At 50.4% G+C, this 27,475-nt stretch overlaps 1 protein-coding gene across 1 annotated transcript in view; it reads left to right on the top strand.

Annotated features, from left to right (window-relative positions):
• Window positions 1-26,476, top strand: part of GRIK3 (glutamate ionotropic receptor kainate type subunit 3) — a 105,461-nt gene extending 78,985 nt beyond the window's left edge. Inside the window, exons 10-16 of the mRNA XM_032132384.1 lie at window positions 2,000-2,203; window positions 10,408-10,631; window positions 15,713-15,831; window positions 17,661-17,878; window positions 24,587-24,809; window positions 25,036-25,286; window positions 26,180-26,476. Coding sequence (XP_031988275.1) covers window positions 2,000-2,203; window positions 10,408-10,631; window positions 15,713-15,831; window positions 17,661-17,878; window positions 24,587-24,809; window positions 25,036-25,286; window positions 26,180-26,374 — 1,434 coding nt within the window. The 3' untranslated portion in view covers window positions 26,375-26,476. The remainder of the gene's footprint in view (window positions 1-1,999; window positions 2,204-10,407; window positions 10,632-15,712; window positions 15,832-17,660; window positions 17,879-24,586; window positions 24,810-25,035; window positions 25,287-26,179) is intronic.
• Window positions 26,477-27,475: the final 999 nt, after the last annotated feature.

Here is a 27,475-nt window from a genome sequence, read left to right on the forward strand (position 1 = left end):
GCCACAGGGCTTCCACCTTGGAACCACAGCTGTCCTGAATCCCCGTGCCCGTGGAAGGAGGGAATGTGCTCAGACCTGAGTTCTGCAGTAATTGCACTGCATATGCTGGAGTCTAAAACATAAAATACAACCTTAGATGTTATTTGCATTTGCAACACCCCTTTGTAGTTCTGCACTGCTGTAAATGACGAGAGAAGAGCCATAGGAGGAGCCTTTAAAAGAAAAAGCATGAAAGGTTATTTTTTCCCCTTTTGCTCATATTGCAGTGACTTGTTGGAAGAGAAATATTACCCCAGCAGCCAGCGCCGCTCTCCCCAAGCAATATGGGAACTGTGAAGTTATGAAATTGAGGGCACCTTCACTGAGAAATCGATTAGCAAACTGAGAGAGCTTGTGAATTGGATGTCTGGCCATTTTCAGTAATAAATTGTGAAATAGTCCGTGAATAAGTGGTTCACAGAGTTCAGAATTACCCCCTAGGAAATGTTTGAGACCTGGAGATACATTACTGAAGCGAGTGGCGTCCTAATGTTCAGTGCTTCGGCTGTTAAATATGTATGTAATCCCTACAGCGCTTCCCAAAATTAATAGTGCTTTATGGCTGCTCTGGAGACGGCGTATTTATATCAAGATCCATAGATTCAGCTGATTCACAAACAAAGCACTAATTCCAGAGCAGAAAGCCGAGGAGGCGGCGGGGGAGCGCAGGATTGAGCCGAGCTGCACGTGCCAAGTTAAACTCCATGGGCGTGATGTGATCAGTTGGGCTTTAGAGCTCTGCAAATGGGGCTTCATGTGCTGCCACGTCCCCTCCTGACCCTGCTGCTGGGCCAAAGGAGCAGCTCCTGCCTCTCTGTGGGAGCACAGAACCCCAGGGCAGAGCTGGGAGCTGGCAGGCGGGCAGAAACAAGCACCACCAGCCTCCAGGCTGGCACAGCCCCACGCTGGCCCCCAAGCCACCCCCTCAGAGCACCCCCGGGCAGGGCACCCATGCCCCACCAAACCAGGCAATGTGACAGGGCTCTAATGAGGGCTCCAGACCTGCCCTCCCACCTCTTCAAGCCCCCTGTGCCTGAGCGAAATCACAGAGGGTGTTTGCCAGCACGAAGCGTAGCCCTCCCTCACCCTCCCTCACTGGCCACCCCATGGCAAGGACAGGCACCCTGCAGACACCCCCAGTTTGAGCCAGGGACTCGCTGTAGGTACCTCACCCTCCTCTTGCCTTCCAGCTCTTGCCTGCTGCCCACCATCTTTCCCATTTCCATCTGTCCTCCACACGTTTTTCCCTCGGGCTCCCCAGTGTTCCTTGTCCTCGGTGGCTGCCCAAGCCTGAGAGGCACCAAAGGACTCTGGCTTCGCTGTGTGAGCTCACCTGCCAGCCCCTGCTTGAGGGGAGGGATCCACAGGTCACTGCATTAGTTCTCTCCCCTGTGCTGGTGCTCAGCTCTGCTCTGGTTCAGACACCCCCAGCTCTCCCAGGGAGCCAGAAGTGCAGCAGGCAGCACAAAGTTTCCCTGGGCAGTAGCAGGGCCCCGTGTCCGTCAGGTAGTGCCGGCACAGAGGAGTGCCAGTGACCTGAGTGGAGAGGTTTTGGGGTGGCCCCAGCCATGCATGGCTCCCTGACCCTGAATTTCACCCACCAGCCTCCTTCTCACTGTGGTGAATGGCAGCTACCGGGTGCAGGGCTCGGGGGTGAGTTTATCCTCCCCCTCTTTTACTGTTTCTAACACTTCATTTTCAGAGCATGAAATGGTTATTTTTCTCCCTGAAATCCTACCAAATGGAAAACAGTTGGCTGCTCAGAAGAGACAAAATTAAATTTTGTGGGGTAAACAAGGTTGCTAATTAGCTGATGTGCTGTGCAAAGTTAATTTATTCTCAACATGTCACAGTGCCAGCCCTGCCTGGAGAGCCGGTGCCGGGTGGCTCGGGCTCATCTGCAGAGGTGGCCCTGCCTCCAGCTGACCCTGAATGGGGACTTTTTGCTTTCCCTGTGCAGGAGGAGCCCTTTGTTATGTTCCGTAAGTCTGACACAGCCCTGTTTGGGAATGACCGCTTCGAGGGCTACTGCATCGACCTCCTGAAGGAGCTGGCCGTCATCCTGGGTTTCTCCTACGAGATCCGGCTGGTGGAGGACGGGAAATATGGGGCACAGGATGAGAAGGGGCAGTGGAATGGCATGATCAAGGAGCTCATCGACCACGTGAGTGAGCCCGTGGGTGGCTGCTGAGGGTTATCTGTGCCAGGTTGTGCCCAGGCTGTCCCTGGAGCTGTCCCTGGGCTGGCTCTCTGGGGTGGGACAGGTACCATTTCTCACTGGCTTGGAATACCCGCAGCGAGCTCTTGACCCCGCCTGGCTCCTTGTCACACGGGCTGTCAGAAGAATATCCCTGTGTCTGGCTCTTCCAAATATTCATTTGAAATTCCTGGAAACAGCCATTCTCACAGCATAGAAGTGGGCTCTGTGGCTCCAGGCACAGCCTCTCCCTGCCGGATGCTGCCCACAGAGGGACACAGGCTGGCCATGTGGAGAGGGAAGAGGCTTCCCCTGGGCCCGGGGCACACTGGCTGTCCTAGGCTGGCAGCGTGAGCTGCTCTCACCCCCGAGGACAAACATGGGCAAGGGCACAGCACCAATGCAGCCTGGGGAGCCCAGCCATGTCCCAGACACAGCCCAGTCCAGAGGAGGTATCCAGACTGCGGGAGCAGGTGTGCACTGGACAGTTTAATTTTTTATTTTCTAGAAAAGCAACTTATTTTCTAAAATCTCCTGGGACATGGAGCTCCCTCTGCCACACAGCAGCTGTGCTTCTCCTTCCACGGCCACTTCCAAAAGCCCATTAAACACCAGGGAACCTGTTGCAGCAGCTTTGCTCCTGCAGCCGCCAAAGCGTCACCGAGTCTGACACTGCCACTCGTGGCCAGAGGTTGCTCAATTTCCTAATTATATATCTTGCCTCCAGCACATCCTGTGATCCCAGGGGCCCAAATACGGAGGTGAGGAAAGCTGGTGTTTTTCTGAATATCTGATTCCCAGAGAAGGCCTCTGGAAGAAAAGCTAAGGACAAAAAGAATCCCTGCTCTCTGCAGCCCAGGCAACAGCACAGGCAGTGCACAGTGCTCTCCTCCTGAGTATCCTGCTCAAGGGGGGCAGCCCTTGACCACCTCCAGGTCCTGGCTACATTCTGAATCCACAGCCTAAGCAGCAAAGACACAAAAATAATCCCCTGTAGAGTTGTGATGCTCTTATCATCCATGGGAGAGGAATGTGTTTGCTGGGTGAGTGAGTCACTGCGGTGTGTGGAGAGTCAAGCAAGGGGCTGCTGAGTGGCTCGGGAGCTGGGCTGGGCTTGCAGATCTGCCTTCTCTGCCCTAAATGACATTGGACAAGTTGCTTCTGTGCACTGCTTCCTCCATCTGTAAAGTGCAGCTGATGATGATTATGTCCCTTATAGGGACAAAGTGACGCTTAATCAGTTTGCGACAAGCGCTGCAGCCCTCGGCTGGTTCAGCCCAGGGAGCAGGAGAGCAGCAGGGGCAGGCAAGGACAGCCCTGGGGAGCAGGACACCGCCTCATGGGGAAACATATCACCAGCTCTGCAAAGCTGCCTTGGTGCTTTTCCTTCTGGAAAACTCCATGCAGCCCAAAATACAGACTTTAGAGCCTCTTACACAACAGCCTTGCAGAGCCAGACAAGTGGCGGTGTCCCAGTGCAAGGCGCTGGTGCTCTGCCGCTCCGAGTGATGTGTGTGACACAGATCGGAACCGACGCGGAGCGGCGGCTGCGCCCCTTGGCAGAGCCCCCCGGGACACGGCTCCTCCACCCGGCACCCGCTGCTGGGAGCAGCCACCGGAGCTCTCACTGCAGTGCAGGGCTCGCAAGGAGCAAATCCCTCCGAAGGGAGTAGAAGCCAGATGGCCATTTAGCCCAAACCATGTCACTTCCAGTGTCCTGCAAGACATCACAGGGCTCTCAGGAGGCTTCAGCCATTCCTGAAGCTGTGGTCAGTTAACTGAGATAGACTAGAAGGAGGTTTGGGAAGCAACCTCATTAAATAACACAAAATTCGTGGTCAAATCTGCATTGTAGTATTTCTTGGATAACTATTTAAAACGCAAATCAACACACAGCAGCAGGAAAGGGCCAAACCCCCTTCTTGCAAGTTGTGCTCTAACACTGAGATGCTGCTCTTCACTCTGTCCTGCATGGCTGGGCATGTGCCTGCAGGGACTGATGACACTGCCCAGGCCCCGCATGAAGCCATTAGCTCCTTTATCTGCATGCCATTGCTTTTTATAGCTGTGTTTATGTAAAGCCTTAAAAAGTGAAATTCCAACCAGATGGGTCCTTCCTCAGCAGCATCTTCACATGGTGTGGGGAAAGGCACAAGCCATGGACACTCTGCAACAGGCAAGATAAAGCTTATTTCAGGCACAGGAGGAAAAGTGTTAGAGACAGCATTCAAATCGAGTTGTAGTGATGAAAACAGGGGTGCCCATTTCCAGAGTTTGGTATCTGAGCTGGCTTTCCTCTGTGTTCGGTGTCTCCTTCTCATAAACAGATTGGAATTATTCAGGTGGGAGCACAGAGCAGGCAGGATTTTGTGAGGTCCAAATACCCAGGTCAGGATTAATTCACTGCAGAAGGTCAGTGCACTGCTGAAGACCCACTTAGCTCAGGAGGTGGAGCCCCCCGTACTGCTGTGACACAGGTGGGCAGAGCTGCTATGGGCTCCCTGAATGCAGAGCAGGGGGTGCTCCTAGGGTGAAGTGATAGGCTAAAATGCTGATTATTTTTGCTTAGAGGGCCTGGGAACTGTGGAAGTGGCAGATTATGCATACAGGCAATCAGCCAACTCGGCCTGAGCTGAGGCTGAAATTTGGAGAGGAGGAGATGGGCAAAGCAAGGGGCACCTGTCCCTCACGATGGCCTTCACTGGGATGGAGATGCACCTCAGAGGAGATGAGCAAAGCAAGGGGCACCTGTCCCTCACGATGGCCTTCACTGGGATGGAGATGCACCTCAGAGGAGATGAGCAAAGCAAGGGGCACCTGTCCCTCACGATGGCCTTCACTGGGATGGAGATGCACCTCAGAGGAGCTGGGATAGGGTGGCCCAGGTGGGCACATGACAGCAGTGTCTGGGGGACAAAGGTGCTGTCACCAATGGGTAGATCATGGCACCCCAAAGGTAAATCATGTGCCAGGAGAGGTGTTTACAGAGTGAGCTCTCTGGACTTGATGCAGTCGCGCATCCTCCCCCTCCCCTCTCTCTGATCCAGACATGCCTGGCCACAGGCAGGGATGCCTCAGGCTATGATCCTTTGTAAAATCCCTGTGTTTCTAGTCTGGCCTTAAGCATAAACAGGAAAAGCAACAGCAGTCAGAGCAGCCACAGCATGACCCTGTCCGGCAGGTCCCCAGTAGCAGATCCAGAGACAACAGCCTCATGCAGCTGAATGCAACAGCCCTGCCCCGCTGCCTTTCATCTGCTGCTCATCCTCAGCACAAAAAGTCCCTGTTTTGAGGAGTTCAGTCCATTCCCTGGAGAAGTAGCCTCTCCTCACTACAGTCTACTGCTTATTGTCACCTCTCCGGCCATTCCCGCAGAGGAGCCTTGATTAGAAGGGCCATGAGAGCTGAACTCAGGTATTGAGGGAGGTCTGGGGCACCCAGGTGATGCAGAGAAGCTCCTGAGCCCTTTATTCATAACAAACAGGGAACCTGACAACTGCCAAACCTCCTCCTTTCAGCAACAGTGAACTGCTATTGATGTTTATTCATAGAAATTATTACTGATACAAGCAAAGCTCCACTGCACACCGTGGCCCATCCGTTCTGATTTATAAATTCCAGTTGTCTGGCAAAGCAACGCCTGCAAATCTTCCCTATTGTTTGTGGGCAGAATCCCATAAAACCAGCAGAATGAGTTGTTCTGGACATTTTGCACAAACTTGTTCACAAATAAAACTCGTCTTTTGCTGCGACAGTGCACATCAAATTGCCACAATCTGAAACTTCAGGTAGGAATAAAACAGATATGGCAAACACTGGGGTTTCTAATGGAAATCCCTGCCAATGGTAACTGCAGAGGCGTTGTAATATCCATCCTTAGGGACGATTCCTGACAGTTGATTTAACTCTTTCAGAATAAGTGGACATTTATTGACAGTAAATTCTGGCAGAAATACATATTGCACCACATTGCCAGCTCCCCATTAATGCTCCTGCACTGGCGAATGTTTTATCTCAAGTGTCATGAACTGGGGCTTCATTTGGATGTCGCTGGGCCAGGAATAGGGAAGAAAATAATTTCATTGGATGAAGTGTCCTCCACCTTTTATTTAGACACTGCAGGACCTCACTGTTAGGGACCGGATGGAAATAAGGCAGAACAGGTTTTCCTTTTGTGCTCAGATCTTTAATTGGGTGGATTCATAACTGGGTCATACTCGGGGATCCAGGTGAAGGATCTGTATGTTGAGAGCCCCGAGTTCTCTGTGTGCCTCAGCAGGTGTCCCTGCCCCTTGCTGGCTGGTTCACCTGCCAGGAATCCATAGGATAGGGCTTGTCTCTCACAGCAGTTCCATTCTCACCGGGCTCCTCCAGCCTTCACATCCCTCAGGTACAGTTAATGGCAGTTCCAGCTCTGAAGAACTTCCTTAAAGTGAAGATTATAAAAGCCCCAACAGGACCTCATGGCCCTCATTCCTCCTCTTCAGCTCACAGCTAGGTTCTTCCTGCTGACATCTTAATTCACCTCTTATATTGAATAAATCCATTGACAAAAATTATGTCTAAGACTGAGACTGCCAGAGCAGCCATTAAGAGCTGGAATCAGACAGTTAACACTGACCCTGCTCTCCTTGGGCATCTCTGCTCCCAGTGAGTGCTTCCCTATCCCTGGGCAGGCACAGGGCTCTCACAGAGCACTCCCACACCTGCCCCAGGAGCAGCCCCTCGTCTCTGAGCCATGAGCTGCAGGAGAGCCCAGGCCCCTTCATCCCCCACCCCCCAGGACACCCAGGGCTGCTCTGCTGCAGGGAAAGGTGCAGGGAGATGCAGGCATGAGCCCAGCAGACCATGGGGCCAGGGAGCAGGAGCAGGGCACAGCAGCCAAGCAACTAAAGTAGGAAGTAGAGATAGGACCCAAGGCAGAAGCCCCAGCGCTGGCAGTGGCAAGAGAGACCGAGCGATGACAGCGTCGATGCCGCCAGGCCTGGGTAACAATTAAATCAGTAAAACACACACACACTATTTCTGTCTTGCAGGCAACACACACATGATTAGTTTATGTAAATACCTAACGCAGATTGGCAAAATAAGCACAGAGGCAGCTTATTTTCTTGAATAAATATTTACCTTGGTGCTTATGCTGTTGGTGGGCTCTGCCATGACTGGCCACTGCCCGTGGGTTGGCTCTGGCCGAGGTCAGGCGCCGCAGGATTCCCACAGTGACCGTGGCTGCACAAGAGCTGTCCTGACCCCCAGGCCACATTTCCCTGATAACTGAGAACTTGGAGGTAAGACTTGGCATTTTCTGATGAAAGCCAAATATCTCTGCAGCGAATACGATCATCCCTGTGCTGAACGCCCAGTGAACTCACAGCCGTTCCAGCCAAGTGAAGCGCTGTAACTGGGTGAATGAGGAGATCTGTGGAGATACTTACAGAGATCCAAAGCCTTGGAGGTGCGTTGGAGAAGTGTCTGCATTTGATGTGTAGCTGCCTTGGCAGAATTCATCTTTTTGGCCTCAATTCAGCAGAACACTTAAGAACAGGCACAAGACTTGGAAGACGTGTGAGCTCCAGTAAAACAGAGGTGTAGGCTTAAGTGGTTTTGCTGGACAAGGGTCTTTAAGCCACTGGCACTTGCTCTAATTCCTCATCTCTAATAAAAACCACCTGACTGTGCAACAGCACAAGAGTCAGGGCTGAGTGAAGGAAGCAACCAGAGTCTGGTAATTGACTGCCCAGTTTGGAATGTCAGAGCACGACAAATCAAAGCTTCACCCTTGGTGGGTTTGATTTAGATCCTCTCTGTCAGCAAACCCTTAATTAGAGGCCACCTTCAGAAAAATCTGCATTGATAAAAAGGATATGGAAGTGCAGCCTTGTGCTGCCTCTAATTGCTCAGGACACACCCCAGCCCAGGCTCCTGCATCCGTGCTCTGTCCTGCCTGCATGTGACATTCCCTGCAAGGACACAGGGCTGGGAGCACATCACAGGAGCTGCTGGAGTGACACAGTAAAATTTTATTTCTGCGCTAAAGCAGTTGGATCCCTGGGCATCCATGCAGATTTCTGTCTCTTCATTTTCTGTGGCAAAGCACAAACTCCAGGCCGTTCTTTAGCTCACTGTATCATTCTGTCAGATTTGGCCGAGGATCCTCCAGCCCAGCCATCGCCAGCGAGCTCTGACCACAGAACATTTGCTCCCTCCTTCAGAAAACCCCGTAGCCAAATCCTTCAACATCTTCTTCGCTTTTCCCTGGTGAGTCAGGACACCCACACAGAAGTGATGGAGGAGGGAAAATGCTGCATTTCTTTTGCCATTTCTGCCTTGTGACTGTGGGGAGCACTAAGCCAGAATTTCCAGGTGTGCTGTAAGGTGGTGGGAGCAGTCAAGCTCCAAACCTGCCAGGATGGCCTCAAGGATGCAGAACATCCCCACCTCAGGCTAGACAGCCACCAATGCCCATCCACTTCCAAGCCCCTTCAGCTTCTATCCATGTCACCACAACCACAGCTGGCACAATGGGCTCACTGGGAAAATATTGTTCCCATTTTCCACAAGTTTTGACAAATGCCAGTTACTGAAATGGGCTCTTCCTGTACCAGGCTGATGTAAGAATGTATTTCCATTTGGAAAGTGAGAAGGAAAGGAAACCAACCAGGATGCAGCCGGAGAACCACGTTAGAACAAAAATACATCATTTTTACCCTTGTTATATAATTCCTGAAGGCCTCTGTTCAGGAGCTCTAAGGCTGCGCTTGTTGGAGAGGGGGTCCCTTACGCACACGCACACACACACGTGTAAATGGACAAAAGCTCATGCAGAGATTCTTCTTAGAGTAAAAGGCCCAGATTCCTCTATTTATAAATATTGCACTGACTTTCATCACAGATTGGCAGCGTCAAATGAAACCATTAGTACAACCTTTATCCCCAGCACAGGCCAGGGATCTGCTCTGGTTCCTACAGTGAACCCCCAGTTCTTGCTGGAGCAAAGCATGTTCCAGCCAGTATTGATTTAAAGTTCATGAATAATGACAAATCCACCATATCTCTAGGTAATTATCACTCATGGGTAATTTAGAATTTTAATTTTCAGAAGCAGATGTTAAATAAATCTTGCCCAGGCTCCTGGCATGGGGGGAGGCTCTGCTCAACTTCAGAGCTGTAATTTATGTGTCTGCGTTTCCTCGGAAGTTCACAATCCCAAAGAATGATTTGCAAAGCTCAGGCAAGGCGGGTGATATTGAGGAAACCTTGGATGTATTTACTTGTGGCTTTTAAGAACCTGGATGAATGTTTAGTGAGATGAATGAACGCAGCTCTTAACCGACAGAAAGAGGGTGTATGTGGTCACTCGCTGAATTAGCACAGAAATTATTAAATTACAGAAATAGAAACAAACACAATTCATACAAGCTGTCAGGATGAAGAATATGCTCAGCTGAAATTCTTCATGGAGCTCAGACCATTCCAGCAGGGTGGACTGGGCAGTCCATCATTAAATAGTGCTTCTTCAGAGGGTCTCACCTCCACACCTCCCTCCCTCCCTCCCACCCAGCAGGCACCGAGCATTCCTGCCTGAGACTGAGCCTCTCAAGATCTATCATGAAATGACTGAGGGAAAAGAAATTGAACCTTTTTATCTCATGCTGCCACAGTATGGCTCCCTGCAGCTCCATCCAGAGTAGCCTTCCTCCACACTCTCCTCTCCTCTTGCATCAGCGTGAAAGGCAGGACAACAACAACAACAACAACAAACCACTGCTGCCAACAGCAGGGTTTACACACAGCCTACTCACTGTTGTAGAGTCTTGTGGTGAGGAGCAAGCACAGCAAGGGTCACTGGCACTTTAGAACATGGTAAAATCTGATTTTTCTGACCGTTTCAGAAGAGCTCGTCACATTGGGGCAGAAGCTGCAGAGGCTGTAACGCCTCCATTTGGTTGTGCTGTTTTTACGGTGCACATGGTACCCCCAACATCTGTGTATCACAGCAAATGTGTACCACATGTGCAACAGGAGGGGGCAACCCCAGGGCTGCGCTTTGGGGCATTTTGGCCTGTTTCAGCTGTGTGAGAGCTGTGGTGTCTCCAAGGGGATGGAAACACCTCGGTTTGTAACTCCTCCTTTCTCCCTGCCTGTGTCCCCTCCCTTTGTGCTGTTTGCAGAAAGCTGACCTGGCCGTGGCTCCTCTCACCATCACTCATGTCCGGGAGAAAGCCATCGATTTCTCCAAGCCCTTCATGACCCTGGGGGTCAGCATCCTGTACCGGAAGCCCAACGGGACCAACCCCAGCGTGTTCTCCTTCCTCAACCCTCTCTCTCCCGACATCTGGATGTACATCCTCCTCGCCTACCTGGGGGTCAGCTGCGTGCTCTTTGTCATAGCCAGGTAAGGGGACGCTGGTCCCTGGTGGGAGCTGCAGCATCAAACCCGTGTCACTGCTGAGATCCCCTCTGGTCCATCACCATGGGCTGGCTGCTCACTTTCACACACTTCCAGTATGAAAGAATTTTAAAATGGACTTTCTTTCATGATTTTAGAAATTTTGCAGCCTTTCCATCTTATCAGCACCTCCTGGCATATGAAGGGTAGTTCTCCTGCTCTGTATCATTGTCCATTCATGCTCCTGTTCGGTCACTGCTCACACCCTTCCCAGTCTCTCCTGGGTCCTGGGCACAGAGCTCCTGTCTCCCACACCATTTTCCACTTCTGTCTCTGATCCCTCCACCAGTAAAGCTCACGCAAGCCCTTCCCTATATCAAAAGAATGGAGAAGCCGTTGCTATGGATCAGACAATGTGTCTGTTTACAAAATTAATATGCATCTAATTAGCATGTTTAAATCCTCTATGTTTAAAGGAAGAATTTGCATATATTTGCATGTCTTGTTAATTCCACTGAACCTTTGATGAGACACAGTCCAGGATTGCTCTCAATCCATGATCCCACCTTTTCAAATCAAAACAAAGCACTTGCCCCCTCGTGCAGTCAGCTGCCCTCCATGACCACGCACAGCCCTTGATGGAATATTTTGCATAAACTCCATGTCCAAGAAAGATTCCTCAGCCCACTCTGCAGTTTGATTCATTTCTCATTATTTCCAGTTGAATTTAAACCAGTGGGGATATCCGAACTGCCCCTGCTGCCTTGGTCCGGGGGTCCATGCAGACCCTCTCCCCCAAGGTCTGCTGTGCTCCACGTTCCTGGGAGCATTCAGCCTCCTCCCTCATCCACTGACATTAGAGAGTCAGAGGAAAGATCAGATACAGAACTGGAGCAAGCAGACTCCATTAACCCTGATGGTATGAGAAATCTACAATTTTCAGCAGCCCTCAGGTCCAGGGTGGCATTTAGAGCAGATTTCCTGCATTCACTCTGTCATATTCTAATTACACAGAACAGCAGAGTGAGCTGGGCGTGAGTGCTGTGAGCACCTGGAATGCTCACATTAGGGGCTTATTTTTTCCACCTCATAATGGCCAGATCCAGCCCAAATTGTCCAGACCCCACTTTCAAAGCATGTTAAATGTGCATGGAGAGGCAGGTACGTCTTCTGGTCCCTCCTCTGCACGGAGGCAGAGCTGGACATTGTGTTTTCCTCTCAGAGGACATGGAGGGCTCTCCCTGATCAAGATTCCAGCTACAATTGCCCTCCTCCCTTGTCGTTGCCACGCCTCCTCACCCAAGGGTGTCAGAGATAACCAGGTGCTCCCGGCAGCGAAAGACTCTCCCCTGGAAAAATGGAGCCAAGGTCCATGAAGAGGAAAATCCTGTGATGGCTGATAGAAAGCCCTTGGCTGGCTGTCCCTGTCATCCATGCAGGGCACAGCTGAGTGGGCTCTGCTCCCACAACGCCGCTGGCTTTAGCAGCACCAGGCACCAGCCTGCTCGTGTGGCCCGCAATGATAATTCAAACACAATTTTACATTTATGAGCTTATTTTTCCCAGCTCTTAATGACCAGATCCAGCCCAAATTGTCCAGATCCCACTTTCAAAGCATGTAAATGTGCAAATGGTATCTGCACATGAAACACTGCAGAAAGGCTGAAGGAAATGCTGGGACAGGCCCTGAGGTGAAGTCCCTCAGACACCACTTTGCACAAACAGGGATGTCCAGATGCTCTGTCCGAGCACAGCAGTGTCGCCTGGCCTTGGCTTTTGGCTGGTGTTGAGGGATGAAAACCTGAAGAACTGGGGCTTTGTCTCAGGTTTTATTCTGAAATGAGCCTCAGCATCTCCCTGCATCACATCTGTTATGATGCAATAGAACAATTTTTCCCTATCAGGCTATTTTTTGGATTAAATTTAACACATAAAATATTGTAATTACAGTTTCTTTTTCATGTTTTGCTCTTGATGTTTCTGCTGTCATCCTATTCTTTAAAGAACACCAAGTATTCAGGGTCATTAAAGTTCTTCAGGAATGGTCTTTTAACACATAGAGATGGAAAGCAAGAGATTTCACAGGGAAAATATTTATTGCATTCAGAAGTAATGGAAACAATATCTGCTTTTGACCCCAGCAAGGCCTCTGAAATCCAATTCTCAGAAGAAAACCGCAATCAAAATAGAAAAGCCTTAATTCAGAGACATGAGTCTTCTGAACTAGGCCCCAGAGTCCTCTGCCCATGCCATAACCATAGGTCAATGCCACTTAAAACAGACTCAGGAACTATTTAGAGGCAGGCAAAGGATGGGTTTGGTCCATCTGTCTTTTTAATCAGTCTTTCTTCGCTACTGATGGAGCCCCTGCTCCTAACCCCCAGCCCCCGGAGAGCCACCCACGCCGGCTGTTCCCAGGTCTCTGGGGGGCTGATGTGTCTGGAGGCTGTGGCACCCGGCTGGCCTGAACTGCCTCCCGTCCTCGGGCTCACACGGCCTCCAAATTACACCAAGCCCCTTCGGCTGTGTGGCAGGGGGGGTGGGTTTAATATTCATCCTAATTGCAGCGAGGACTGGGTCATCCATTGGAAATTTCTCTGGAGATGCAATTTAGACTCAAAAGTATTTTGTGTTATATCTCTTAAACTTCTTCAAAATGCTTCAATTTCCCTGCCAAAAGGCCGAAAGAGACAGGAGAATGATCCTAGTTTTTGATGAAATATTTCTCAGAGCCCACTGTGATGTGAGGATGAGGGAAGCCAGCCACGGAGAATCCTGAGTTCCCCCATTGATTTGAGCTCTACGGGGTCAACGAGCTCCTCTCCCTCCTTCCTTCGTTACCTCTTGCTTCCACTAATGGTTTCTCTGCTCAAACACTGGAGGCTGTTGCTGCTTTGCAGGTTTCTGAATATTTCTCTGTCATTTGAGCTGCACCAGTAGGTTTTCACTCAGACCTTGAAGTTCTCCAGTGTGTCATCTCACCAGGCTCATTGATCTTACCCATTCCCTTTCTTTTTCATAGTCTTTCATTGGCAGCCCAAGAAAGTTTTAATCTAATTCCTGAACTCTGGCTTTATCCGACAGAAAGGACTGAGACACCATCCTTTATCCACCTCTGGTGTGGATTTATAGCAAGTTACAAGGAATAAGCAGCATATAAAGAAAGCCAGGTCTGAGTTCAGCCTGGTTCTTGTTTCCTTGCTGATTTGCTCTGATTTAGAGAGCAGAGGAGGGTGAGCAACAAGGACAGCCCAACCATCACCTGCATGAACAAGCAGGAATGTCAGGGTGCAGCTTGAGCAAGACCTGTGGTTCCACACCCCAAACTCAGCCCAGGGAACAGTCCCTGCCTCAGGAAGGTGAGATAACCAGGGAGGAAAGGAGAGCTCATCAGAGTGTACCTTGAAGGTGGAAAACAGAAGCAAAAAGTGGGACAGCTGTGCCCAGGGTAATCTTTTCTAAAGCCACAAGAGCCGTGGGCTGTGCCTTGTCCATCCTCTGTGATGGTTTTCCCCACGGACCCCTCCCATGCTTGGCACTGCTCTGGTCACATGCCGGGGCCACGGCTCCACATTGGCATATGCCCAGGGCAGGTTTCAGTGCCAGGAGGGACCTGGCAGAGAGCTGGGGCCCTTCTCCAAACACATCCAACTGTCTGAGTGAGGGCACCCCTGGAATTGTGCCACAAACCATCTCCTTGGGTGGTGGCGCATCTGGCAGAGAATTACAGAGGGAAACATCTCCTGATACAGGCTGTGGGCTGGGCTTTGAGAAGGGGCTGTTGTGAATCTCCAGGGATTCCAGAAGGAAGCGGAGATGATAATTAATGCCTGGTTCAAAAGCAATTATACCAATTATGTTTTTAATTTAATCTCTGCAAAATTTGGGACTCTCAGAAAATGTAAATAAACAGCTCTAAAAATATTAACATCTCTCCTGTTGAGCATCCTCCCCAGATCCTGGCTAAATGAGCTCATTCCCGGCAGTGCTTGCCTGCCAATCTTGGGCAGAATTTGCAGAGATATGCGTAGAAAATTCCATCAGTCTTGCTCAAGAACTACAGGGCTATCCATGGAAATACATCCCCACAGGGAATAAGTTTCTCCCACTACCCACCACAGGGCCAAGTGACACAGCAATTCACAGCGAACTGTCACCACACGCCAGTGTTCTGCCAGTGCCCTGACTGGGCCAAATTCCTGCTTGTCAGGATAGTGGAAAGTTCTACTTTTCAGTGACCTAAATCCCACCCTGATTCCCGTGCACATTGGTGGGGGAATCTCCTGAAATACCACAGTTTGTCCCTGCTGTTGCTGCAGAATGACTGAGGCGTCTCCCATTTTTCCCCATTTTTTCAAACTGCTACATACGGGAGGTAACGTGTCTGCACCCCACCCCATCCTACCCCATCCCATCCCACCCCACCCCACCCCATCCCATCCCACCCCACCCCATCCCATCCCATCCCACCCCACCCCATCCCACCCCACCCCACCCCACCCCACCCCACCCCATCCCACCCCACCCCATCCCATCCCATCCCACCCCACCCCATCCCACCCCATCCCATCCCACCCCACCCCATCCCATCCCATCCCACCCCACCCCATCCCACCCAACCCCACCCCACCCCACCCCATCCCACCCCATCCCACCCCACCCCACCCCACCCCACCCCACCCCACCCCATCCCACCCCATCCCATCCCATCCCACCCCACCCCATCCCACCCCACCCCATCCCATCCCATCCCATCCCATCCCACTCTCACGAGCTCTGGGTGCTGTTGTAGGATGCAGTATTGAAGAGATGATCCAAAGTGACCAAAGGCTCTGGAGAACCTGAGACACCTCAGGAGAACTTGGCTTCCCAGGTCTCTCTGCTCTCCGGAATGCAGGACATGGACTTATGGCCATGTGGGTGACTTGGGCTGAATTTGCCTTTTTCTGTATAAAGCTGCTCACCAGAGGGTGGGCAGCCCCTGCACAGCAGCACCAGAGGCATTGAGACTCCTTTTTTCCAGTTCCTTTAGGGTCTTGTCCTGCCACATCCCAACTAACAAACTCTGCTTTCCGTGCGTGCCGCAGGTTCAGCCCGTACGAGTGGTACGACGCCCATCCCTGCAACCCGGGCTCGGATATCGTGGAGAACAACTTCACCCTCTTGAACAGCTTCTGGTTCGGGATGGGAGCGCTGATGCAGCAAGGTAGGGCAGCGCCCACCTGCTGTTAGGGTTTTTTAAATTTAAAATTTGTTTTGGCTGCAACCTCCTGGTACCTCCTGGCCCCTGCAGTGCTGAGCACACACCCAGCCTGCTCCAAGGAGGTATGCTGCCTTCATCTCCCTCAGCTGCTTCATTCCTCACATCCCAGAGACTCTGTAGATTCCTATTTCTGTTTATTCAAATCATTTGTTCAGTTTCAGGATCTCTGACATGGCCCTCTCTGTTCTAAATCAACTTTTCCAGCAGACAGGGTGTTTTGCCCTCTGCTCCATCCCCATTTTTCCCCTCCCCTGGTCATTCTGAGCAGTGTGAGACGCCCTGAAGCTCCCCCAGCCCAGGGCAGAGGTGAGGAGCTGCCCTGGGAGCCTCTGCCCAGCAGCCCTTCAGGAGTGCTGTCAGTGGCACTGGTGAGCCACCATGACAGGGACCTCAAAAACGGGATATGGATGGGATTACATTCCTGTGTGTGAATGGAATAGAGCAATGGAATGAGTAGAATAAATCTGTTCAGAAGGCAGCAGGGGGGGAGCTGGGGAGCAGCTCTGAATAAGGAACAAAATTCAGCTGTGATCTAATTGCAGAAAATCCAGGAATAGAAATAAGTGGAAAATGTCAAACATTTGTCACACTTTAATTTACCGTGTATCACTGGTTATATCCAGAGAGCAAAAGAAGCACAGCCTTGGCTCAGTGGCAGGCACAGAGCTCCTGCTCCGAGCTCCACTGCCACCGCTGCCGCCTGTAATAGAGATTCCTCCTGGATCTCGGCTGCCCTCATGGACAGTGACAGTTCCCAGCAAGATGGTTTAGCAGGATGAATCATCTCTCTTATCAGATGCTGATAAATGAAAAGAGCTATATTCTTTTTAACTCAATTCTGCATCTAAGAAGAAAAATATTTCAAAGCCAGACTGATGTCACAGCATCCGATGCATCAAAGGGCCGGAGATGGAAGAGGGAAGAAACAGGATCTTGAGGAGAACCAAAGCACCCTCAATATCCAGGACTTCTCCTCTTCCTGGTGTCTCCTTGCTGCACTCTGAAGGGAGCAAAACTACGCCCCATGCTCCGCTTTGATGCCATGCTGCCTAAAATTGCTTTGCAAAGCCCAATCTTTGTTACACATTCCAGGCTGATAAATCCTCTGAGCACAGCTGTTTCAAACCCAAAGCTCTTGCCTGGCTTTAAAAGGTGTTTTGGGTGATTAGAAAAATAGCACAGCCCATTCAGCCCTTCATGTCTGCTCAGTAAAAGTCATTCCAGACCCACTACACCTTTTATGCTGTAACATCTCCTGCTTCTCCACTTCTAACTGGCATTCAAAGCCCTGCACCCTGATAGTTCCTTTCTCTCGCTGTTTGATTTTTTTAAAACCTTGTGTATTTGAACACACTCCCCAGAGTGAGTCTTTTGAAAATAATCTGTTTAAAAGCAAAGCCCTTTTTAAATGGCAGAACAAAACACTTATAAAAGTTCATAAATAGCTTGCTATTTAAATCTCATAAAAGCAGCCCAGTTAATTACTTCAGTTTGGATGTTTCCTGTAAATTGGGCACTGTACCCAAGGTCAGTAATCAAGGGAGAGGGTTTTTCTGCAAATGCTACAAAAACCCCACTGATGTCATCGCATGTAAGATGTCTGGATAATTTGCCTCAAAACCAGTTGGCTTTAATTACATAGCTGGAACAGTTTTGATAGCGAAATCTGATCTCATATATATATATATATGTATATGAAATGTACATATGGATATATGAAATGGGTCCTTTCCCTCTATTTCCTCTCCCCTCCTTCCCCTCTCCCACCCCAGGCTCGGAGCTGATGCCCAAAGCCCTGTCTACACGGATCATTGGTGGCATATGGTGGTTCTTCACCCTAATTATCATCTCGTCCTACACGGCCAACCTTGCGGCTTTCCTGACGGTGGAGAGGATGGAATCCCCCATCGACTCGGCAGATGACTTGGCAAAGCAGACAAAAATAGAGTATGGAGCAGTGAAGGATGGAGCTACCATGACCTTCTTCAAGGTGAGACCGGGCAGAGGCTTTCTACCTTCTGGGCAGAGATGCAACATGCTGAGGCCATCAGGAGCCAGAACAAAGATCCAAAGACAGACAGCTTCCCAAGCCGCCCCTGCTGCTCCTTCCACACAGCTTCTTTCAGTCTCACATCTTGCCCACTGAGAGTGTCACTTACCTGAGTCCCACCAAGGCTAAATTCCCCTTTTCTATTGTTAACTGAGCTCACAGTTACAAAATTAAACTGATTTTACAGTTTTGGAGGCTCTACCCAATATTGGCTCAGTCACCCTAAAACGTAGGACATACCAAAGTGTAGCTTGCATTAAAGTCTTACAGAATAATCTTACATTCCCTAAAGCATCTTCCCAATTTCCACATTTGACCCACCCAGCTCCTTCCTTGCCTCTGCCAGCACAGCCCCATGGAGCCCCCAAAGTGATCCAGCCAGCCTTCAGGGACAGAGGAGAGCCCAAATGAAACCCACAGCTGGACAGATGGTGCAAAGTGCCCTTCCTGACCAGTATCTTGTATAGCTGAAATACCTTTTTTGTCCTTCAGGTATTCATATCAAGGTAATCCAGTTTTATTAACCTTTGAGATCCAGGGCAAGGTAACACTACCTGTGCATCACAATCCAATTGCATTAATTTCTTCTATTTAAAGCATAATTAAATTCAGAAGTCAGTCAGATTCCACTGTTGCCTCAAAAATAGAAAGAAACTAAGAGATGTAAAATGACCTTTAAAACCACTACTGGCCTGTAAAAACCCAGCTTAAAAAGAGAGAGAATTAAGGGATAGAAATGAGGGGTGATTAAGGAATTATCACCCTGGCAAGGAAAGAGGCCCCAGGCAGATCCCAGGCTTTGGCTCAGGAATGGGGGCTGGCTCCCCTGCACTTCTGGCTCCTTCCCCCTCCGCCACCCTAATGCAGAAGGACACACATGGGACAAACACAGTTCAGGCTTTACCAAGCAGGTTGTGCCTGCTGCTGCAATATTTGAGCAGGCGCGGGGTGATGGCAGCTTGACGAGGCCTTAGCAGTTTAATTGCCAAGACTCATTAAAGGAAATCAATATGCTGGATTTTAATAATAGAGAGAGCATTGTTCCTGTGCAACTTCTCTTGGCTCTGCTCTGGCTGAGAAGCCACTGTCCTCCCTGAATCCTTGTCCTGACTCTGACAGGCAGCAGCAGAGGTTGATAAAGAACCACGGAGGGGTTAGTTTGATCTTTAATGATTCTGGGAATGCCCAGTTGCTGCTGCGGGCCCATTTGCCTGCTGCAGTGGAGCTGGTCCATGCAGTTCTGTCCATGGCACAGCCAGATGCGTGGTGGTATCTTCCAAAGCCATATAAACCTGGAACAGCCAGCAGGGAAAGGCAGGCTATAACTGTGTGCTTTAACTGCACTTTCCAATATGAATTTTATATGGGAATAAAAGGAAACTATCTCTTTTAACAGTCACCAGGACACAGTATATTTATTGCTTCATATCATTATCCATCAGAATCATACTTCAGGCTTCTAACAGCGTTGGCATGGTTTATTGATGCAGCATATTTTCCTTTTCCTTTTTATTATCATTGTTGTATGGAGATGAATTCTCAGGAATGTCCCTTCTGACAAGTGTTTCCATTACTGGAGCAGTGGGAGCGCCCATGTGGGATGCTCTGTGCACTTGTCCTTCGAGTACAGAGGGACGTGGGAGAGACAGGATTTCTGCCAGCCCCCAGCAAGGTCTTTGTCCTCAACTGGGTAATTCCTGAAGTAGTTTTGGTTCAGCTGCTCTGTCAGTGCCACCTCCATGGGGACACCTGTCACAGCACAGAGCTCCGGGCACCGGGTGTCAGCTGAGGATCCACACTCCCTCAGATGAGTGGCACTGGAGGAACAGCACATGGCTTCCCTCCCCTTCCTCTGCTCTGCTCCAGGGATCACCAGCAGAGACAGCCCACGCCAGCCACGGGTCCTAGAGCACTCCTGGACATCCAGAGCCTGAGCACTCCAGCAGCTCTGAACACGCTGTCACTGCTGGGACAAAAGGCTGATGGCAGCACACAAATGAGGATCTCACCTGCTCCGTGGATTACCTGCTGTACTTGGCCCAAATTACCGCCTGGCTCCTTGTATGGCTGTTCCCCAAAGTCATTCCCCTCATAGCAGGAACGCGCTCCTTCATCTCTCTGTGTTAAATCAGCTGCAAACCGCACACACCAACCCTGAGCACACCCGGGCCCTGCAGCCTCTGTCAGTGCCCATCACAGTCCATGCTGGATCCCCCCCAGGAATGCAGGAGGAGAGCACCATCCTGGGAGCTGATCTTAGGGAGCAATGGGCAATGGGAGGAAGATGAAGGCAGATGCCTTTCCATGCTGTTCCATGAGATGGTTCCCAAAGCATTGACCAGTTCGACCTCTGTTCAGGCTGCCCGAGAGCTCGTGCAGAGCTCACCAGGGACACTGCAGAAGGTCCCAATGGAACCAAGACACCTCTGGGACAGCTGCACAGCGAGGGATGCTTTTCCCACAAAATTTGGCCCCATGCAGCTGAGCAAACCAGCCATGGCAAATGGGAAGAAGAGAGAGTTTTACGAACCATACTGGCAGATTTGGACTTCATGAAAAGAACTTTTGAGAAGGTGTTTACTCCCTGGCAATGCAGATTGAGTTACAGGAATAAACACAGATCACTCAATTTAGGAACAGCATCTAGAGTTCATTATAACTCGTGCCAGAAATCCTTCCCATCCCACAGAGGATGCTGTCTCTCTGAATGGAAGGCCAGGCCTCACGTGCAGTTTGGAGTCTGGGTGTGAGTGTGCGTATGTGTGTACAGATACTCACTCATACAGAAATGTTAAATCCTCAAGGCTAAGTATCTTCAGTTGGTGGAAATCAATTTATTTTTTCATACAGGATGGAATTGAAAATCTTAAGCCTGAAAGTTCCTTTCGTGCCAATTTGGCTGTTAAAAAAGCGTGTATGTCTTGGCAAGGTGCCTCATAGGGGCTCCTCTAAACGATTCCATTAATTGATTTGGGTGACTGGCCCTGCAGAACTGCTTATTAAAGGTGGCTTCTGAGCTGTGACTCTGAAGAATGAACTCGGAGGCGTTCTCAGTGTCGCTGTGATCGCTGCGTTCGGAGGGGCTGGCACTCGGCTTTCACACACACATCTCATTTAGCACTAACACGAGGTGATTAAGATGCAGAGCACAGCAGACCAGATTCTGGTATTATTTATCCTGAACAAATCAAGGAGAAGCTCCACTCACATGTGTTGGAGGGAGAGATGTGAGCAGGAATGAGACTCGACCCCCCCGTGTGAGCCATGGCTGCAGCACCAGCCCTTGATAATTAGTAATATCTCCATCAGTCCTAACATCCCGGAGCTCCTGACACAAGATCTTCTGTGCCAGGAAGAAGCCAGTGTCAGACCATTTATCTTAATGCTTCAGAGCACCCAAGCAGTCCCTCCTCATCTACCTTTGGCAGCAAAGTTGTCACTGAAGGGGACCTGGAGACCCTCTAGAAAATGTGGGGGCACAGGAGGGTCTCTTTATCCACAACAAACTGAGATATGCTTCTTTTAAGAAGCCCATAAAAGTAAATGGGGAATGTCTCAAGAAGAAATTAGCACCCAGCTACAGCACAGCAAATACCAGATCAGACCAGTAACTAACCCCAGCAAGGATCTTTTAAGGTAAACAGTGGTAAAAGCAGGAGTCCAGCAAAATCAAATGCACATACAAATAAAGAACACAGAAAAAAACATCAGCAAAATAAACACAATTTAAGGCATTCTTTATTACTAAATTACGACTAAGATTGTTTTGCTTTTTTCCATGGTGCAGTCCTGGCTGACGACATCCAAATTCCCATCGATAAGCAACGCCTTTGCAGCGTGACCCAAGTATTTGAGAGGAGGACAGGGAGAAATGAACTTTTCCCTCAACTATAAAACATGTTCTTTGGCTTAACTGAGTGTGAGCTGGAGCAGGGACGCTCCTGCCCTTGCTGTTCCTGCGATTTGGGATAGATGACTGACATCACTCTCACAATGACTGACAGCTGCTTCCAGGTTTTTAGCAAACTATCAGCCTGTGAGGGCTGTGCTGGAAATTCCAGCTGGGGAATTTTCCCTTGGAAAAGCAGTGTTCTTATTAGGTTTTAGAGCCCGAGATTGCCCTGACCAGGGCTGTGTGTGAGCTGCACCAATGGCCTGACCTCCCTCCTGGAGGGACCCCCCACCTCATCTTCCCTGCCGGGGTCTTGGCCCTGTGCCCGGATCTCTGTTCCAGCTGTTCATTAGGCACAAATGAGCAGTGACCAGCAGCTCCATTCTCGTGGCCAGCCCTTACCCAGGTGTGCCCCAGCTGGAGGAGTGCTCGACCCCTGGCACGGCCGGAGCTGGGCTCAAAGGAGCACAGCCAGCAGTGAGAAATCTGGACTCTTCCTGGCATCCCAAACACAATTAAATCCTTTCAAGCTGGTCAGGAGCAGTGATTTAAGAGAAGAAGAGAAAAGTGGTTTTTCTCTTCCAGGGAACCCTGTCTCATGTAATTTCAGTCGCCTGAAGAGGTCCAGTGCCTCATGCAAGTCCCATTTGCTTCACTAAATGCAGCCTATTGATTTTTTGCCAGTTTATTTTGCTCTCTGCTCTAAACTGGGAGAACACTGATGTTAAAAGCTCTGTGTCAACACCCAGGGAGCATTAAATGCAGAACGAGAAGAAGAGAGAGGGACAGCCAAGGAACCAAGAGGCCTCTGATGTGAACTATATAAATGTTAAACAAGTCCTTATCAGCCAGCCGAGCACACGATTCATTTCAATTACCCATTGTAATGTACAGATATTTAATAATCCTTTTGGAGGCTACATTTCTTGCTGCTCTTTGAGGTTTGATAGATGCCACAAATCTACCTTACAGGCACTGGTCCAGATTTTCAAGCGAGGGAGATTATCCTGCCTCTTGAATGAAGTTTGCTCCGGCACATCCACTGTTGTGCATTCATCAAGTGGATTATAACAAGCATGAGCTTTAATGGAGAAGAAATGAATCCCTGGGTATTTCAGTCAGGAGAAGGGGCCCACAGGGTTAAAGGCAGAGGAACAGCCTTTGTTTGAACAGCACTGCACTACCCAGCTCTGGGGTGATGAGCTTTTGTTTAACTTTTGCTAAACACGCTGGAATAAAGGAGGTGGATGGGAAAAGCATTTGGAATACGAAGCATTACAAGGGACTTTTAGCTACCTCACCTTTATTTATTATGGTTTTATCAGAAGAACCTATGCTGGCACATTTTGGGTGATACTGAAGAAATGGAGGGGAGCTGTGGCAGCAGCAGTTGGGCTGGGCTGGGGCTCCATCTCCTGCTTTCTCATGGAAGGACAGAGACCAGTAGAGAGATAAACGACGGCTGAAGTCACAGCTCTGCAGCAGCGATTCCCCGTGCAGCGGCTGCTGAGCGGCCGCCCTTATTCCAGGCAAAGCACAGGGACTTATCAGCTCTCTGACTTATCAGCCAGCTCCAGGCTCGCTGAGGAGCACAGTGGAGGAGGAGGTTTGGCTGACTAAGCTGCCTCTTATGAAATAAGAAGGCAAAAAGAGATCTAGGAAAAACAAGAAATTGGGCAGAAAAGAAGAACGGTGCATAAAAGAGCCGGCAGCGGTGGAAACACAAGCCTCAATATCCAAGTGCTGTTCCAGAGCCCACTGGAGGAACAGGGCTGGTCTGAGACAGAAGCACTGACCCACAGGAGCACTGGGACCAGCGAAGGGGCAAGAGGACACTGCTCTGCCTGTCTGGGGAATCCTCCTAAACTAAAGCCAGTTCTGACCAGTAGTCTGGGATAGTGGAAGGTGTCCCTGCCCATGGCAGGAGGTGGAACTGGATGAGCTTTAAGGTCTGTCCCAACCCAAACCATTCTGGGACTCTGTGATTCTGTGACTTTTGTGATAACTGACAGAGACAACTCAGAAGGTGCTCGTAGATAAATGGTACATTTCAAATGTTATGGCAAGACGTAAAATAACCATATTTCTTCTCACTCAACACATTTTTCTAGAAGAAAAAAAACATTCACACGAATAGCAAGCTAGGAAACATACTCCTTCCTTTGCAACAGAATGTCTGCTGATAGTGAAAGAATATCCATGTTTATTTTTAGCCATAAGACAATCTTCTTGAATATCTCTGTGCTTCTGTTTACATGGATGCGTTAAATCTGTTTGGCAGTTGCACATATCTCAGAGGAGACATGTTTCCTTGCCATGCTTGAGGAAAGACAAAAATATCATAGAGTGTAGAGAAAACCACGTCCTCCAAAACCCTCCCTGTTCTCGCTGCATGTAGAAACATTACAGGGTAAACAAATCCTGGTTAGGAAATGAACACATTTAAGCAGATCTAACAATGGCCTGTGAGACAAGGGGGCCTCCAGGGCATTGGGCAGGATCTCAGTTCCTCCTCAGGACCAGAAGCACATGCACAGTGGGATGTTTGCTGCAACCTATGTCTCACTTTATGGCAACATAAATCCAAACAATGTTGGACAGTGAAGGAAAAGAGGTATTTAAGACAAAGTCAAATTTATGGTTGCTCCATTGTGTGATCTGTTCTCAACTATTATTATTATTTACTGAAAAGATACCAGCTTTCAGCAAATGGATATTCATTCTTATTTTGGGGCTGGGGCATATCATTTTTCCAGAAATCCAAAATTTCCACCTTTGAAAAAATGTGGGCTTTCATGAGCAGCAAACCCACGGCACTGGTTAAAAACAACGAGGAGGGGATCCAGCGAACCCTGACGGCCGATTACGCGCTGCTGATGGAGTCCACCACCATCGAGTACATCACCCAGAGGAACTGCAACCTCACCCAGATCGGGGGGCTCATTGACACCAAAGGCTATGGGATTGGGACACCCATGGGTAAGTGACAGCTCTGCAGGTACCCCGAGGGGGGCCGGTTACCGCAAACACAACAGGGGTGATTAAGATAATCCACTCCCAGTGGCAAAATTCCAAATACCAGACTTTACACTGTCTGCCTGCTGAAGAGAGGTCTGAACTGCTCTGCTTAACACAGACACCTTCCCTACTTGGTGGGATTTTAGTCCCACTTTCCCTCTGTGTATAATGGTGTTCCCATCCCCAGGGTCACCGTACAGGGACAAGATCACCATTGCCATCCTGCAGCTCCAGGAGGAGGACAAGCTCCACGTCATGAAGGAGAAGTGGTGGCGGGGGAACGGCTGCCCTGAGGATGAGAACAAGGAGGCCAGTGCTCTGGGCATCCAGAACATCGGAGGGATCTTCATCGTCCTGGCAGCCGGCCTGGTGCTGTCTGTTTTCGTGGCCATGGTGGAGTTCATCTACAAGCTGCGCAAAACGGCCGAGCGTGAGCAGGTACTGATTCCCTCTGATTCCCTCAGCCCCCTTAGCCCAGCATGCTGACCCCAGAGACAGGCAGGGAGGGGGCAGAGGGATCCAGCCTGGCACCCCTAAAACACCATCCCCAGGGGCTCACTGGTCTGTCCCTCTGACAGCCTCCACTTGGGGGAAAGTCATGTCTGCTCTGATCAGGGTCATCTGCTGCTGCAGCAGCCAGACCAGGACACGTTTGTAGGGTAGTTTAGAGCAAGCTGACAAATAAATCATTAAAATATAGGCAGAAGTCCCTAGGACGGGCCTTTCTCAGCTGTTACATCCACTTGAAATCACTTGCACCTTCCAGGTGTGACTATACATGCCTTCTCCCCACTCCCATTCAAAGAGCAACGAGTCAGGGCCCACCAGGAAGCCTCACACTGTTTTACCAACTCTTTGCCACACTCTCAGACGCAGCCCATCAGTGGCTGATCTGTTCAGGAAACAACAGAACTGCTTTTATGCTCTTCCTCTTCCGTGGGTGTCCCGATGCAGTAAGTGGAACGTGCATTTATTTGTGTGCATGACCAGAAATCAAAGCGATCTGCCCTCACGGTGGACTAGACAGAGAAATGAGAGCTGCCCAGTAGCAGGAGGGTCAGACCCGGCCCCGCCTCCCCCCAGGGATCACATAGAGCCAGAGCTCCAGCAGCCGCCTGCAGCTCTGCCCTTGTGCAGGATTTAGCCTGTCAAAGGTACAGCCCTTGCCAAGGTGCCCACGCAGCCCCGCGGTCCCGCAGAGCTCAGCCGATGCCTGAAACAGCCCCAAACCTCATGCTCACCCTCTGCTGAGCCCTTCCAGCCCCCCTGCTCGCAGAGGGGGAGCAGAACATTGCAGCAGTAACGGAGCGCTTTGTCCCCGCTGTCCCCAGCGCTCCTTCTGCAGCGCCGTGGCCGACGAGATCCGGCTGTCGCTCACCTGCCAGCGCCGGGTCAAGCACAAGCCCCAGCCCCCCGTGATGGTGAAGACGGACGCGGTGATCAACATGCACACCTTCAACGACCGACGGCTGCCCGGCAAGGACAACATGACCTGCAACACCGGATTGGCACCTGTGTTTCCCTAGGGAATGGGAGTGGGGGGGTGGGGGGAAGGAATTGTGGCAGACAAGGCTGGATGCACCCTTAACTAGGGAAGAATGGATTAAAAAACAAGAAAAAAAAAAAAAGAAAAGAAAAGAAAAAAAAGCCTGGTTTGTTCATTTCAAGAACAAGGCCTTTGCAACCCAGCTGCATCCATCACCGCAGAGGAGCCAGAACTTCCAAGCACGGACAGTAACGTGGGTCTTGGGGCTTTTTGCGCTGGTTTTGTTACTTTTCATTCCTTTTTTTTAATGCTTCGATCCTCCAGGCCTCATGGAGTCCAACCACCACCCAGGAGTCTGATGTTTACACACTGAAAACACGCGGAGGTGAAGCAGAATTGAGCCAACCCTGAGTGGGTGAGGAGGAGCCCCGAGCGTGGCTCCATCAGCACGGCAATAAACAGGAACACTCGGTCAGGTGTCAGCACCTGATCCACACCGACACACAGAGCACATTTTGGATACACTGTCCCGGAAAGGAAGAGGCATCTGGGAAGCACTGGGATGGTCGAGGCTGTGCCTGCCCTCAAAGCAGCTCGTGGTGGCCCCTCACCTCGCGGCTGTGCTGGCCGCAGCCATCCAGAGTGGGATGTCCACCTGGGAACATGGTGGCAGAAGGTGACACACGTTCCTCAGCAGATCCAGGGCAGCCGACTGGGAAGGGGGGAGTGAGCCTGAATGGACCCAAGTTCTGGGCCAGGGAGGGCACAGCGTGGCATGCCCAGGACCTTCTGCACCTCCGAGTGACACCACTCACACTCCCCGTGCCAAGCTCCAGCCCAAGCCCAGGGTGACACCGTGATCTCCAGGTCCTCAGCTCCGTCTCTGCTCTTTCTGCAAAGCTCAGTCTATCCTGCAGAGAAGCATGGGAAGCACCCAGGTCCACGGGCTCCAGCAGCAGCAGGAGCAGAGCTGCTTCCAAGAGCCAAAACTACCGATTTCCATGAAATTCAGCACCACTGAAATGCAACTCAAGACTGGGAGGGGACTGTGGGCCTGGTTTAGGACTGAGTGCTGTCCATTGCATCAAGGACCTGAAAGATGGATCTCAGCCTGCGGGGCCAGGGCTGGCCTGGGAGGAGC

Source organism: Corvus moneduloides, chromosome 23 (genome assembly GCF_009650955.1).
Source record: "Corvus moneduloides isolate bCorMon1 chromosome 23, bCorMon1.pri, whole genome shotgun sequence".
Lineage (NCBI taxonomy): Eukaryota > Metazoa > Chordata > Aves > Passeriformes > Corvidae > Corvus > Corvus moneduloides.